Source organism: Neolamprologus brichardi, chromosome 22, assembly GCF_056152115.1.
Source record: "Neolamprologus brichardi isolate AB-2024 chromosome 22, ASM5615211v1, whole genome shotgun sequence".
Taxonomy (NCBI): Eukaryota; Metazoa; Chordata; class Actinopteri; order Cichliformes; family Cichlidae; genus Neolamprologus; species Neolamprologus brichardi.
In genome coordinates, this window is record NC_142124.1 from 12,395,334 (window position 1) to 12,411,860 (window position 16,527).

A 16,527-nucleotide genomic window follows, 5' to 3' on the forward strand; every position below is an offset into this window, starting at 1 on the left:
GAGAACAGGAAGGTGAGGGTTTAATTACGCAGACTCACCAAAGTTAAACAACAGAAGATTGTAGAACAGAAAGCTCTACAAATTGTCCCCTTGACTGCACCAAAAGAGTTGAGAGAAGTATCTGTTTTGTAAAGTGGAAGAGAGAAATTGCTAATATGAGCACAGCCTATCTAGCAGCTGTGAGTGAATGTTAGCGCAGTCCTCATCCTCACAAGCAGTGCAACTTTGTTTACTAGCTGGTTCTGTCACAGGCACAAATTCACACGTTATCAACCGCCACTGGATGAATATGTTCTTGTCCAGCTGAGTGTGGAGGCTTACTTTTTGCAATTTGTTCAGCTGCCAAAAAAGAAACATGTGCTTTTTCTAAAGTTGCTTTCCTGAGCTTGTATTCTTCAACGTTTCACGGTACAAGGTCTTTAAGCTCCAGGTGCTTTGTGATGAAATGACTTCAGGTGACAGGTGACACATTTTTGTTTTCTGTTGCTGTTCTCAGTTCTCACCAAAGTTGAGATGACTTTGATTAGTTTAGCTGATTTGGGCTTAGCCCCACTTGATAAAGTAGTAAAAATGCATTTGTTGTCACTAGCTAGGTAGGCTAGCAGCTGGAACGTGTATCAGGTGCATCCTGAGGAAAGTGATCAAAGTGAGTGATGGACAACAGATTTATGTGATTTATGTGATATGTCACAGTCATATGAGGTTTTATTGGCCCAAATGTTGAATGAGCGTCTTTATTTCATGGCACATATGTACTTACGTACGTTTTTAATATGCCTAACGTTCTTTTTGGTTTATTGCAAGTTATTTTGTGGTCCCAGTTCGATAAGGTCATACCTGTTTCAGGTGTATTTTAATGAATTTAAAGGCATTTTACATCATAATGTAAAATGGGTTGTTTTTTTTTGTTCCTTCTTTCTATTGTTTGCTATATTGAAATAAAAGAAGTGCAGAATGACATCTGACCTGCGTGCATCAAAGCTTTTTCTACTGTTTGTACTCCAGCTCGAGTTGACCTGCTGTCTTACTTTTATCAGTGCCATCACAGTTATTTTTTTAAATAATTAGTCAGTGAAATGAGATCAGGTGGATTTCCGTTCTGCCCTGGAAGAGGTCAAAGCAAGCAGACAGTCAGCGTCTTCTTCAGCCTGAGGCTGCAGCTCACTGCATTAGTCAGCAAATCTGGCGGTTTGTGTTTGGATAGCGGCCTGGATTGTCTCTGTGCTGAGGGGAAAACCACATGCAAGCTGAGCGTATCAAGCCACTTTGCTACTCGCAAAGTGGCCGAATGAATTGCTGGTGTTTCTTGAATACTGAGTGTTCAATTTGGCGTGGACAGGAAAATGAAGAAGTTCAAATGTGATAGCAGCCCTCAGGACATCATTCAGAAAGTAACACGATCAAATATTCAGGAACACAGTCAGCAAGTTCAGTGATCATTCGGAAGCAAATGAGATTGCTGGCATCCTGCAGGTTGACCTCACTGATGCCTCATTTGCAGCCTTCATCGCCCTTTGGCGAAGATAAATAGCTTAAAGCAGTAGCCGGTTCACTCCATCTCAAACCCTAATCTGGATCCTTATTTATTTTACACTTGTGTACCCTGAACTCTGTTGTAGCTACACCCATTAGGCTTAGCTTAGCAAAAAGCCTGGAAAGCAAACAGCATAATTTTACATTGTTATGCTGCACCACTGTTTAACATGTTTGATCCATACAAATCGAAAAGTGTAACGGGGTCATGTGGGGATTTGCGCGTGGCTACTTTCCAGTACACTGTTCAGTGCCACAGCTGGAGAATGAAACCTATGAAACATGTTAATTAGTTAGCTTTTGAGGCGCTAGTAGGTTGAATTTTTTTTTTTTATATATCTTTGGATGAATGAGGATCAGCTAAGCTAACTGTGTGTTGGCTGTTTATTCTCTGCTCTTTGTTTTTTGCGGCATACCGACTCATTTCTGCCTTTTGGGGTTAATTAAGTCTTTGGTTAAACTTGCTTAAGAATTTTGATTTAACATAAAGTAAAGAAGGCTGCTGGTTGTTTAAAAAAGGTAAAACCAACTTGTTTACGTTGTCTGTTTGAAGCACTGTAAAATATGTGTGGGAACATCTTTGCCTTGTTTGATGCTAAACCCTTAGTCACTGTGTAGTTTCACTTGGATTTGATCTAATGGTCTCATCCTGTGAAGGAACTAAAACTATTTACATGTGAGTAAATAGATAACAGATAAATCTGGGATGATTTACTAACCATTAACTCATTAGCCAATAAATTTCAGTTTTGAAATGGTTATTTATTAAGGCAAAGGCTGATTAGGTTCCAGTGCTTGCACCTGGGCATTTTCACTGCAATGTATCCTTAAGCCACTTAACACTGATCTATGAATTATTCAAGCATAAAAAAGGCAGATGGACGAGTGTTGCGTTTACACTAAGACAGTTTAGCAAAGACACTGAAGTGCAGTTGGGCTGCATTTCAGTGTCTTGAACCCTTAATAAAGTCCCCTGTCTGCAGCCGTGACTCTGTATCACTTCATGCCGATAATAAGTGCTTGTTAACCATTGGTAGATGTGGACACTTGAAGGCTTTCTTATAGCTGTGTATTGATCGGCACCTGAACTCATGCACTAGTTTGTTAGTCGAGTCAAGAGCATATGGGAGGTTGATGGGTTTTAATTTTTTAAATTAGTTTTTGTTCTGTGTGTGTTTTTCTGTAGCCTCTGATGCCAAGGAGCAGCAGTTTTGGATCAGCCAGCTCCAAGCATGTGCCAGACGTCACTCTGACAGCAGTGCCAAGGTAAAACACACATACACACACACACTATTACAGAGAAACATGTTATAAACATGACCCTGGTCTAAGCTCTTGGTGTCTGTTGCTGAGGAAGATAAGTCAGCAGAGAACCTTGACATTTCCCTCGAGATTAATGTTCTGTTGTGTGTCTGTTTATAAAGGCCTGAAATAGAATACTGTTGCAAACTCATACTGGGTTCAGTACAAAGGTTTTTTGTTGTTGTTTTTGTTTATTTATTTTTGACAGGAGTAGGATTTTCCTCAGGTGGAAACCTCTGTGCAGCGTACCTAAAGGAATTCCTGCCCTCTTTCTTTTTATTCTGCTTTTAAGCGGCTGCCTTTGAGTAAATGGAAAAGTGACAGATTTCTTCCTGTCATTTTAAGTTTTAAATGGCACAAACTCTTTGGTCTCTTAATTAACGACCCATCACAAGATACAGTCTAGATCATAATACTCCTGATCGTATTTAGTCGTGAACTGGATTAATTTGTCCCAGATTTGGCTGTTTGCGAGCTTCCTTAACTTCTCAGTTGATTTTAATTGACAATAAAATCGTTCTTTCAGCACTTCGCACGCTACATTAACCTGTGACTTGCTATGGATTGTGAGCCAGATGAGCTACTACTGTTTTTATTATTTCCTCCTGTCATTGATTCGTAGTCATAGTGCACTAAAATATCATTTTTTCCGCTTCTTTAAAAACAAAAAACAAGTGACTTCAAAGAGTTATTGGGTTATAGCTTCCCAAAGCGTTTGTGTTATAGCAGGAAAAACAACAATGAACTCCGGCTGCAACCTGAATTTCAAAGTGAGTGTAGTACATTGGCTCTTGTACTTATTTGACAATTATCTTGGATGGTGATGAAACAAACTGAAATGGATGACATGAAAGTAATAGTGCTGAATAGTTTTAACCTCGACACACTGCGCGTGTCATCTTCTTTCAGGTGATTTACAGAGGTTTGTTACATTTTCCGATTCTTCTCTTGCACTCGCTCCATGAATGCTCATCACAGTGAGCAAATCTGCAGTCAGAAGACTTTATTAAATGCCATACAGATAAATGCCACATCTCTGCCGACAACAAGTACTGTTACGTTTCCAGATGAACTCTGTGCCTCTGACTTTGTGAGTGACTCTTTCTAAAAGGAAACAAATAATATGAAAAAGAAAGTGAACGAGACATACAGAAATGTGTTAATGTACGCAGGAAATAAAATGAAAACGGCAACAAAAGTGAGGCTGACACCCTTTGCCCAACTCATCTCATCTGTCTTGTGAAACTTTGCCTGCTGATTAATCTGAGAATATTTTTAGTCCTTCCTTTGATTTAGTGATTTAGGGAAATATCGTGTAGTAGAGCGCTCCTACTGCTTTAATAAAGGATGCATGTGCAGCTAAGAGTCCCTGGCGTCACTGTCCTCTTCTTATCTCTGTATGCTCACTCCAGATGGATTACTGAGTTGGGTGCATTATAACTACCTTCATCAAAAACTGTATTTTTTTCCAAATATGGATTTCATGGAATAATGTTTGGGCCATTGCTTCTTAGGGGGTTTAGTGTGGTCGTCAAGGGATTAGCTCTATGTGCGTCGGTGTGTGTGTGCTGCCTGTATCTCTGTGGGGTGTATCCCCATTCGCCTGATCCAGTGGAGAATGAGGCTTGTTATAGAGCTCCTTGTGGAGCTCCACAGCCGGTGGTGACAGTGTGAAAATCAGCAGTGCATGAACAAGAAAAAAAATCCAAACTGTGTTATTTCTGCAAACTTTTGGTATTAAAGTTAGGTTTTTGTGTCAGATTGCAGTTACTCAGAATGTACTTCATCGTTTGTTTTTTGGGTAAAGTTTAGAGCTGATGCTATTAGCCACTTCATTATATGAACATCTTTACAAACTGTTAGTTTGGAGAAGCTTGTTTGAGGCTATCACTATCTGGTACTGTAACACTGGAATATGTCGAGTTCACAGCGTTTATCTTTTGAGTTATCTCTTTTGTGCCTCGTAAAATTGCAGCAGTAAGGTAACAACTTTTGCTCTGAGGGTGAGGTTTCTGATTTCTGGTTTGTTTTGGACTTTTTCCAAGTTTCACTCTTTGTTTTCCAAACAATTTGGGATCTTCCATGAAAGCTAAGGTCAAATGCAGTAATCTGCTAGATACCAAAGTATTCTGAGGTACCATCTTTGCGAATGATATCAACCCACAGGAAAGAACACCCACCAGTGATACACATTGCCAAGGGGTTGCTAAGTGGTCTTCTGGGCTAATTTATATTCTTGAACTTAGATAAAAAGAGAAACAAACTTTTAGATTTACATTTTAATCACCATAATATTTTACTTGTAATTCAAAGATTTTTGAGTGTAGTGATTTTCCTGGCATCTTTTTCACTTTAGCTTCATAAATAGAAAAGAAATACTTGTGTATGTATTCACTATGTTTGCATACTAAATTTGCAGAATTTTAAAGATGACTTTAAGATGAAATTTATATTTCTATACATTTTTTTTTCTACTGCTCTTCGCTCTTTTAAAGCAGCTGCTTTTTTCAAATATGTTTTCTTCTTTTTTACTTAGTTTATGCATTTTGTTTCAGGTAAGAAAGCTAAAGGGCTCAGATGAACACTTGAGTGTGGAAAGAGCAGGAGGAGGCCAGGAGCTGCTGGTGAGTAAATGACAGACAAATATCACACACACACACACACACACACACACACACACACACACACACACACACACACACACACACACACACACACACACACACACACACACACACACACACACACACAGGTTCACCTTCAAATGCCAGATGTTAAACCATGAGAGAGAAAACTTCTGTTGTTCCTTGAGCGTAGATATCAGTCCGCTGCATATAGCTCCTTACAAAATCCAGATTTTGTGCGTCTTTCTCAACAATTAAATAGTTTACAGCCTCATTATGTTGCCTGTTTGCCAACTTGCTTATTCAACATGTAGCTCTTCAACACATCAAACCACTGCACAGCTGGAGCGGGGGGTATTCCAATTACTCTGCTCGGCCATAATGAGAAAAGCAATCAAAAGATGGGAGAAAATTGGATAAGTAAGGAAAAAACGGAAAGGCAATGCGCTCTATCACTCTTTTCCCTTCTGGCCTGTGGAGCTGAGTAGCCGTTTTGTTCCCGTTCGGTGACTGCGGGGCATTTCCACGGCAGCAGCTGTTATTACTGTACGCAGTGCTGTGGTCTAATCCGTCCCTGAGCCTCGCTGTCTGCCTCACAGATCGTTATCGCAGCCACTCCGTTGATGAGGCAGCTGGCGGTGGAGGCGCAGCCACATCTCCGATAACTCACCTCTGTGACACAAAAAGTGTGTCGGGAAAGATTTATTACAAACAGAAGCGAATGATTTAGTTTCCTTGTGAGTTTTTATGGAAAAAGATGTTGATCCATTAAAGGTGCAGTCAAAAATGGCTTTTATTTTGAAGTAGAGCAAGAATATGCTTGTGTGCCATGCTTCTAATCAGTAGGAGGTAAGTGCAGATATCCTTTGGGCTGGACAAAACAGTGTGAATTAATGACAGTTTGTACGACATGTTTGTGATGATATGCCACTTTATTGCCCAACGTGGTGCTGTGCGTTATGCGCAGATATTTCTGCCTTGATCTTGTCTGTCTGAAAGGTTGTTCTAGATTTCTTCAGTTGCAACTTTAGAAACCTAAGCTGTGGCGCCATGTCCTTTCTAGCCCTCAGTCAGAGACTGGACACAGAACCCCTGAATCAGTCTGTGGGGGAAAAGGTTGCTGGAGGTTGCTGATAGTCTCTAGTTGATATTAGTAACAAAAATATATGGTGCAGCACTGAAAACCACCTTGAGATTGCTTTGGTTGTTAGCAAATTGCCAAAATTTCCTGTAGTTTGCCTGTAAGACACAGACTTGTCAGCAAAAATAGCATCGTTAGGGCCCACCTCCCATCCCCCTTTTGAGTGTGTGTATGTATGTGTCTGTGTGCATTTGTAAAGCTATACCCGTAATCTCCATAATACCAAAACCCCTGAAAAGCCAGCAAAGTGCATCATGATGAGAGCCAGAAACCAATATTGAACTAAGGTGCGTACACAAGCATCAATGGCAGCAGGCAGTGTGGTAATTGTGCTATGAGAACAACTCTATCCCCATCAAAAACACCCCAATCTTCACAGTTCAAACATATAACAAAAAGTATTGATGAGGTGACAAGAACTCAAAAGTCCAGAAACCCCAGTTGGTCACAACCAATAGCAAAGACCAACAAGCTGAGAACACCAGCATTCTGTGTGAGAACCATGCAGGAAAGTCTGAACACACGGTATAAGTCAACCAATACTGCAGAAGCCGAAAGACAGAAAGCGATCCGAAGACCAAGTGTGACAGCAGCTACCCCAACCCAGGGGTTGCTGCACAGCTCCAACAGTGCGTGACGACCAATCCCACAAGGCGTCCACCCCAGGCTGACAGCTCCTGCACCCCTACCAGTCCTTGAAATGAGAGGCACCCACCACACCCTAAAGAGCCAGGCACAGGGACAAGGCAACGCGCCTGCAGGGAGGCCCCAGGGAACGCAGCTCACAGGCCAACACAACATGGGGAAGGGAGCCACAGAGCCAAGTCAGAAACCTGGTAGTACCCGGCAGCCCCCGCCCTCCTTCCGGTCCAACTGCTCCACATATCCAGTGCCACTCCCGCCCTGCCCGGAGCCAAGAGAAAACGCAGCAGAAAGGCATTTACTTTTAACTACATGTAAATTTATTCTGAGGCTGTCACAACCATCACCTCTCTGCCCCTCGATGTCAGCATTATAAATACAGGATACAAGCAGTTCAGTGTGAAGTACATTCGCTCAGCAGGACAATACATTTACTCTTCAACCCTAGCTAACCTTTATTATTCTCCGTATTTCTTTTTTTTAATGATAAAATTATTATTTTGTTTCCTGTTTTGTTTGATTAAACTGTATTTACACCCAGAGCCATCCCCGATATCCTCCGAAACTCACTATTCGACCACTGAGACATGTAAACCTTTTGCCACTGTTAAAAGATGAAACCTTCTATTTCGGTATGGCTTTGTAGAAAACTTGATGGTTATTATTTACTGAGGTATGTGCGTTCACATTGCTCTATATTCCAAGCTAATAACATTTTAAAATGTGATATTTAATCAGTTTCAGGCCATTTCCTTCCATCATGCTTTAGTCTGATCACCACCATTCATCGACTGGACTGATCGCAACAGAGTTTACTGCTAGAAAGCGTGTCCTTCATTTCCTGTAAACACATTTACACATCTTTATCAATAAATGGATATCTATCCCAGTCACAAACATGCCTATGAGCATGAGACCGGTAAAGAGAGACTGCATTGTTAGACATGATGAGGTCTAAAGGTTAAAAAAATGAAGCATGCTAATGTTGTGCTACTTTGTTTGTGTGCTGTAAAAGGGAGTGATGAGGGGCAGTAGAACTGAACCAAGTGATGTAACTAGGCTGTTTTTCCTTTGTGTGTGTGGGTTTTTTTTTTTTTTTTTCGGTCTGCAGAATTACTCAAAGATTTATGGACAGATCTCAACGGAAATGTAAACTTACAAAATTTTGTGGAGGGGGGCTTAACCATTTCATTTTGTGCCATATAATCACAAACGATCATTTAGAAGTGAGGTTTTGCTGTTAAAACGTGTTTCCTGTTTTAACCTGCTTTGTTGATAATCTAGTGAAAGTGCAGAATAAATACATCATCTTTCTCTGTGCAGCCACGTTATTTGCATCGCATACAGCTTCCAGTCTAAGAAAGCCCCATGTTCAACAAAGCACTAACTAAGTTGACCTTGTTTATTGCAGTGCGGCCAAAATATCAGAGGTCGCATCTGTTGGAGTCAGCAAACAGGGTTCCCCTTTCCAGCCACAGCTGAGTCCTGCAGGTAGCCGGCTCCAGCATTCTGTCACGATAGTCTAAATTCACGTGACATGGCTTCAGAGTTTCTCTGTAAAAGCCTTTGAAGTTATCAAGCTGATTAGCAGTCTGATAAATTGCCCAGTGACCTTATTATTTCTTTTGTTGTGAAGCTGGAAAGGTGCAAACACCCCTCCTGAGAGCACAAGAAGGCAAAATATGCCCTGTGAGTTAGACTGATACAGCTGTTTCTGCTCGATTAAAGAAACTGCATGCACTCGTTTGACCTAAGACTTTGATCAATTCAGACTTGAAAGTTTTTCATAGTGGACACCCACCTGTCAAAGTAACAGGCCACATCTGTTAATACAGCTGTATAAAATCAAGCACCTATAAACATTTATGAAAGACTGTGTCGTTCTAAAGAGCTCAGCAAATTCAAGCGCAGCACCGTAGGAGGGTGTTAAAACAAGTCACTCCTACATATTCGCTGGTGTATAGTAAGTTATATTGTTGCAAATGAAAGCATTTAAGAACCACAGCAGTTAAAGAGCGGTGTTGTCCAGTGCTGAGGTGCAAGGTGTGTAAAGGGCACCAACTCTCTGCTAGCTCAATGACTGCAATTTCATTTTAATTCAGTTTCATTTATATAAGGCCAAATTACAGCAGCCTTCACCTCATAGTGCTTTATTGTTGGGTAAAAACCCTAAAAAGGTGGAGAGAAAACCACAACTGTATGAGCAAGTACTTAACGACAGAGAGAACTAAAAACTCTGGTATTACCATCAGCACCAAATCTGTGTGCTGGGAGCTTCATGGCGTCGGTTTTGGTGGCCTAACAGCTGCTGCAGGTGTAATGTGTCTGTGGCCCAGTACTTTTTTCCATTTAGTGTCTCAGTATTGAGCTATTTTCAGACACTCTAACCAAGTTTATTGCTGAATAGCAAGTTGTTTGTAATAAGTGTCTTTCCCTGTGGTGCTGACTTTCCTGTCTACTCCTGATGCCTCGCAGAGGGCCAGGTCCGCCCACACAAGTGTTGTTGTAAAGATAGGACTTCTGTACCGCAGGGTTAGACTGACAGGAAGTGTACCGAGGCCACCTTCTTTGAACGATCCCTGTCCCCCAATAAGACCTGTAAGACCTCTGCTTTTCTCTTTAAGTGAAATTAGTAAAGTATTATCACATTAACTTTGCAATTGCTGAGTTATTTATTTATTTATTTAACTTAACGATTTCAGCAGTTAATTTTAGATAGAAGTGAAATGGTAAGAGAGGAATGCACTTATCTAAAAGAGCTCTAATTATGTAAATACACGTCTGTCCTCCTTCCTTCCAGCTCTGGCCCTCCTTTTTCTTTACAGCTTTCTTATTTTTTCTGTTGCAGTTTATTGAAGTGCTTTGGGGTTCTGTGCCAGCTTTTGGAGGACAAAACCTCAGCTTGATGCATCTAATCAGAAGGAAAATATTCTTAACTTCTGAGCAGTTTTATTGTATGAAAAGAAGAGGGAGTGACCCCCTGATTATCTGTGTGGTATGTAACAACGGCAGGTTCGTGATGGGTTTGATCCTCTCGGTTACTGCAGAGTGAGCATCATCCCTCTCCAAAACGGGAAGGCCATTTGTTTCTCTCTCATTGTGTGGTGCTCTGGGGTGGAAGTTGTTTATTTGATCCATTTTATTTTCACCGCTGCTGTGACCAGACCTCTGTGGTCTTCTGGGGGATAAATCTGCGCTGCCTCTCTGCTGCAGTATACTAATGGAGAGCAGGGGCAGAAGAGAGAGAGATACTGGTCTGACATCGCTGCCTGTGTGAGCATGGAGGTCAGCGAAGTGAGGAGACAAGAGTCACAGAGGGGGAAGCAAAGGAGGCATCAAAATGAAAGATGTGATGTGACTTAAGCTTTGCCGCAGAGGGAAACAAAACAACAAAAAGGCTGATTCTATCTTTTGATAAAACTCAGCTGAGGCACCCACCGCCTATCAATTCACATGCTTGTATGAGAAAAAATGTTTTTAGCTAACAGTTTTACTGGGGAACAACAAGATGCATGACACATCACACTGTGTCAACATTTATTTACCACAAACTAGGCCAAAATGCAATGACTCCATGATTCAGTTGTTGGCAGAGCCACCTTTAAGCAGCTTGTTTTGGATTTTATCAGTCTCTCACATTGTTATGGACAAAAGTTCGTTGAGGTTTGCAGGCATCCGTCTATGCACAGCTCTCTTTAGGTCCCACTGCAGTTGATTGGATTAAGCACTTGACTTTGACTGATGTCCAAACCGCCATCATTTAATCTGGAGGTTTTCTGGCTTCCTCTTTGGACACATTTGTTTCATTTTCTTCAGTTGGACTCTCGCCTGCAGGGTTTTCCCTTGCAATTGATTTATTAACGTACACATGGTGGTTAGAACAGAACAGGAGTTTGGCACATATCCCATAAATCCAATGGTAAATTTGTGTTTTCACATATTGGTAAATAGGGGCTATGACCACTTTCAGGCCAGATTTACCTGCCAGACTGATGGCTTCATATTTGACTGTGAAATACTTTGGTATGTTTCCAAGTTTTCTCGTTGACCGCAAGGTGTTCAGATCCTGTGGCTGCAAAACAGGCCCCAACCATCACCTCTCCAACACCGTGCCTGACAGTTGGTATGCTGTGTTTGGTTTTTGCTGTGCAAATGTGAGCAAATATCTCCACTTTGGTCTCATCTGTCTTAAGGAGAGTCTTGGCTTTTTTGGCTTTGCTGTCATGCTCATTTTAGAGAGAAAACGCTTGCTGATTTTCCAAATAGTTCTGCCATGAACGTTTAACATACTGCGGCCTGTAGAGTCTCATCAGTTAAGTGCAGTTGATTAGCAGTGCCCGGCTGCTACTTACTCCCTTAGTTCCTAAGTGAGCAGTAAGGGTGTACTTCACACACTGCTCTTGCAACTAAATTTTACAAATAAATAATATGCTTTAATACGTCATGTGTTGTTGTTCATATGAGCTTGTATTTACCTAACTTCAAGACCAGTTCATTTTTCTTCCATTATGTCCTGATATGTAATATCTTAAATTGAAAGAGGCACGTGACTGTAGCACAAATCATTGTACGATTGTGTGTCACTGGATGAAAGTGCCGTGTAGTGCTCAGTAAGATTAGTACGGTTTAAGTAACAGTTCATTTACCAGGACTTACCCAGTGAGTTTAAAGGTTTTAAGGCGTTGGTTGTGATGAGTTGGAAGTGACGGATCCGTGTCACTAAGTGACATCATAATAAAACGCACAACATTAACATTAGCATGAAGCTCATAAACATAAAACTACTCTCCATTTATGTGTAATAGTGAATACATCTTACTAAACCCTTATTTATTTATTTTTTAATCATTATGTATAGATTTTTTTTTTTTTTAATTTTCCTTTACTTTTTCCTTTACATCATCATGTTCCTGTCATCTTTAAATCCCATCTTCCAGGGCTCCTCTTCCTCTGGTCGGACCCGTAGTTTCTCCCTCCTACCCCACCTAACACCAACTTCATCCCCGGGATCTCCGAGGCACCTGGGTCACCCCGCCACACCCAGCAACATCGTCACGATCACTCACCACAAATCTCCAGCTGCAGCTCGACGAGCCAAGAGTCAATACCCAGGCCAGCTGCTGGAGGTCAAAGAGGTGGGTGGAGAAGTGGTAGCAGTAACAACGCGCCTTTTGACTTATGAGTGCGCATGTGTTTTCACCTTTTAGATTTATTGAATGCAGTTTCCTTCTTCAGTACACTTTCTTTCTGAATTTTTCCCTTGTAAGAAACTGGCTTTAATTATATATTACAAGAACTATATTAAAGAATAGTTTTATTTTTCCGGAAAATGTTATCTATTAATTGATAAATTACATAAATAAACAGAGAACCCGACAAGAGCGTAACCTATCATGGCGTGTTTGTGTCAGTTTCTGTCTGACACAAGAGAATCGCGGGAAGGAAACCTCCTCTTCCTCCTCTTCCACTGTAATCTCGGCAGTTCTTTTCTCTGTTTTTACTGGAGATGGTCACTCCTTAACATCTTTTTCATTATAAAGATTATTCAGCTGTGTCTGTCCACTGCTTGAGGGTATCCAGCACAGTTTTGTACTAATTCTCTGTAATGGCTTTTTTATTAATGCCAGCAGTGAGCAGTGTTTTCCAAAGACAGGATTTGGTATTCCACCTAAGGAAATACTTTCTATAGTCTGACTCATAAGAGGCTGTTTTCAAAGGTTTTTACAGATTGGTTATCTAGTAATTATATTTAATTTTAGTATTTTTGTGTCCATTAGCAGAAATGTTTTACTTTGAAAAACTAAAGCCCCTCTGCGGTGTAACGCTCTGTTGAAGTAGCAGAGGTCTGTCATTCGGATGTGGGTCACTTTAACATTAATGCTCGTCACAGCTTCATTCAAGCTTAACAACAACAGAGCGCCATGGCGCACACGAGACGGGACAGTACAGCAAGTGATGTATAATGCATCACATCACAGTAGACAAACACGAGTGTTCAGAGATTTATTTTTTCCTTCATTTTATTGCTGTTAAGGGGATTTTTTTTTTTTTTTTTAAGAAAAACTGATAATTTCTTAGCTTTTTTCTTGATCTGATTAAATCAGACAACAGGGAATCTCAAGCAATCTTCAAGCACATAGATTTAGCAATTTAATATTTAGAAATTGTGTAATTGCAAATAAATCCATATTACAGTAAAGGCAGAAATATCAAACATTTATTTCTTACAGCTTCTTCCATGTAAATAGTTATAGATTTTATTTATTTTACCCACAGTGTCTTGCATAACTGTGCAGCTGATTAAAATTATGCTTTGTGAATAGTTGAGCATATATAGAGAGATTTGTGTTCTCCTGCAGTAGAGACTGAGAGAAGTAGATGGGTAGCATTCCAAGAAACAACAGCATGGACACAGATACAAAGCACTGTATATAAAGGCTATAAGGCTATAGCTACGTTGAAGCTAATAGATAATTCAGCCGCTTGTTTTGTTTTCTCATCAATTGTTATTGCGACTTTTATAAGAAGGAGCCAGAGTGTTCATTGTGAGCTGGACATTGAAAAGAGCACGCTGTCTACTTTGACGTATGAAAAGCTGATGCGATTTATATCAAAGTGAAGATATACGTGTTTAAAAGTGGCGTAAAGACATGGAGCAGGGTGGATGAGGAGGAAATTATGGTTCAGCGGTGGTAACGTGTTAGCAGTGCGTGGGCAGGTTTGGACTCCCCGGCTGTCAGATGAGGGTATTGTGAAAATATGTGGTATTACTGATCTGCGGGCTACTCTTTCTTGGTGCTGATGCTTGGTTGCTGGTCTAGCAGCCAGTTGCAGAGAAGAGTGAAGTAATAACATTTGACTGATGCACAGAATCATCCATGTTGAGCATCAAGGTGTTGGGATTTGAGAATTGCACAGGAATTCTTTCCAGTGGTCAAAAACCCCTCATCACAGGCAAATACCTCCCCAAATGGGCATTTAAATGAAGCTTGTTTTATATAATATCATTTTATATTCTTCACCCTTTATACTGTGAAGCCTCAAATATAATTTACAATATAATTGTCCCACAAATAATCATTTTTACGGCATGCATACAACATATGAACTAGGGTCCCGGCTTCCTCCTGGCATTTCCAACAGGTGTCATCGTCAGCAAGCTTCAACCTGACTAGCTTACTGGGAGTCCAGTAATTTCTGTGAAGCAACTTGTATTGGATAAGCTGAGATTGTGCTTCACGTGAGCAAACATACCACGATGAAACCAGCTTCTTCCAACTATCCCCTAAAATCTGAATTCCCCCCCTGAGCCTGGAATTCTGATTAACTGGAACGTTTTCCAGTTTTTAATTAATACAGACTAGTTGTTGGTTGTCTTTTCTACTTATTTCACCCAAACTTCAGGTAAAAAGGCGATCTATAGCCTGAAAGTCCATTGCAAGGCCTGGGTTTGAGACCAATTCAGGCCATTTCCTATGTGTTATCTCCCCCCTCTCTTGACTTTTTCCTCATCTACTTTCCTATCCTGTCAAAATAAAAGCAAAAAATAAATATTTTTTTTTTTTATTTTTTAAAAGCTGTGCTATATTTTCTGTGACCTTTGTCTTCAGAGATTGTAAAAGTCTCAGGTGAGACACTGGTGCAGTGAGTTCAGCAGATATTTCTGGCATCTTGGCAGGCCTGACACTGACTGCAGTGTGCTTACACTTTACTGTAAGTTCAGCATGGTTGGCATTTTTATTGCATATATATCAATACTGATTAACGTGGCTGGTGACAGAAGCAGTTTGTGCAATCATCAATTTGCAAAAAAAAAAGCTATAGAAAAGACTAAACTGTAAACCGTTGATATTCCACGCAGTGTTGCCCTGTTCATCCCTGAAAATGTGTACTGTACTAACGCTACGTTTAAACAGTTTTATGATTTCTGTGAGTTAAAACTTGGAAGCACAGCGTAAGTTAATTAAAAAATCTCCTCACTTGACATTTCCGGTAACTTTTGCTGTAGTTTGAAGTTCAAATCCTCATTAATTCTCCCCGCCTCATTCACCAGTCCTGTCAGTTCTAGTTACCACTTTGTCCCCATGTGCTACATCTCTGTACTCTCAGAACGGTCGTTCACTCTTTCCCGCTTATCTTTCCAGAGAAGATTGTTTTTTTTCCCCTTCTTTTCTCCCATCACTTCTTAATAGGCTTGTCGGCAGCTGATTTAAATTGATTAATTGCACAACATTAGGCTTGAAGTGAAGTTGGTAAAGCAAAACTAATAGACACAATGAAGACATGATTGTATGCTTGGCTGGTGAACTATACAGCCTTTTGCTGCTGCGGTTTTGCTTTCACCCCTTCTTTGTTTAGAGACAAAATGTTCTTTTCGGATTATTGCCAAGCAGCTGTGCATCTGGTCGCTAAATTATGGAGAGATGATGACAGGAGGAAACATGGACAAAGAGAGACAAGAGGCTTTCTAAATGTAAAATACTTCTGCCCATGTAAACTGTTGGTACTGAGAATGGAAAGAGAGGCTGACAGGTATGAAGTCATGCCAGCCATGTCAGAAAATGTTTGTTTATCTTTATAAGACACTTTGTGATATGTTTTTGTCTTTTAATTATGCAAACCTAAATTAAGTCCTCAAAAATGATTGAATATTTTAATTTTCACTCTTTTTTTTGTTGCGTTATTCATTCCCTAATTGTGGTGCAAGCAATTGTATGTGAAAGTGTGTAGTGACAAACCGACTGAGCATTACGTGAGTGCACTTCCCATTAAGTAGTCTGTGTAATCAGCCATGCAATGCATTTGGTTTGCACTGCTCAATTTACGTAGAGCTGATCCAGGTGAGCATATGCAAGTCGGGGAATCTGATATGGCACAGCGCCTTTGGAAATTTGTTAAAACAAACCATAAATGGGTTTTTTCAGCCCGAAAATTGGGGCAAATTATGTCTGTCCATCGATTTTTCAGTCGACTTTGTGGGCGCACTGGAGTCTGTCTCAGCTGTAGTACTGGGACAGGTGGGGTACAACCTGGCCAGGTCACCAGTCTGTTGATCGGCTTTTGGCATTGTTTCTCACCTCACATCTTTTCAGAAATATACATTTCCTTCCTCCATGAACTGGAATCTGCTGATATCCAGCATATTTATTCATTAACAACACACACGCAGTGTCGCAAAACTGTCAGTGTGGAAGCCCTTCATGAATGAATTCGCAACATTTGCAAGTAAAACGCAGCAGGACTGCCACAGAAGCGTGCACAACAATAAACCTCGGAACCAGCTAC

General features: G+C 40.6%; 1 protein-coding gene across 1 annotated transcript in view; it reads left to right on the forward strand.

Moving 5' to 3' along the window:
- Window positions 1-16,527, forward strand: part of osbpl10a (oxysterol binding protein-like 10a) — a 98,922-nt gene that overhangs the window by 34,909 nt on the left and 47,486 nt on the right. The window contains exons 3-5 of the mRNA XM_006788040.3: window positions 2,720-2,799; window positions 5,391-5,459; window positions 12,180-12,377. Of these exons, the coding sequence (XP_006788103.2) occupies window positions 2,720-2,799; window positions 5,391-5,459; window positions 12,180-12,377 (347 nt within the window). The remainder of the gene's footprint in view (window positions 1-2,719; window positions 2,800-5,390; window positions 5,460-12,179; window positions 12,378-16,527) is intronic.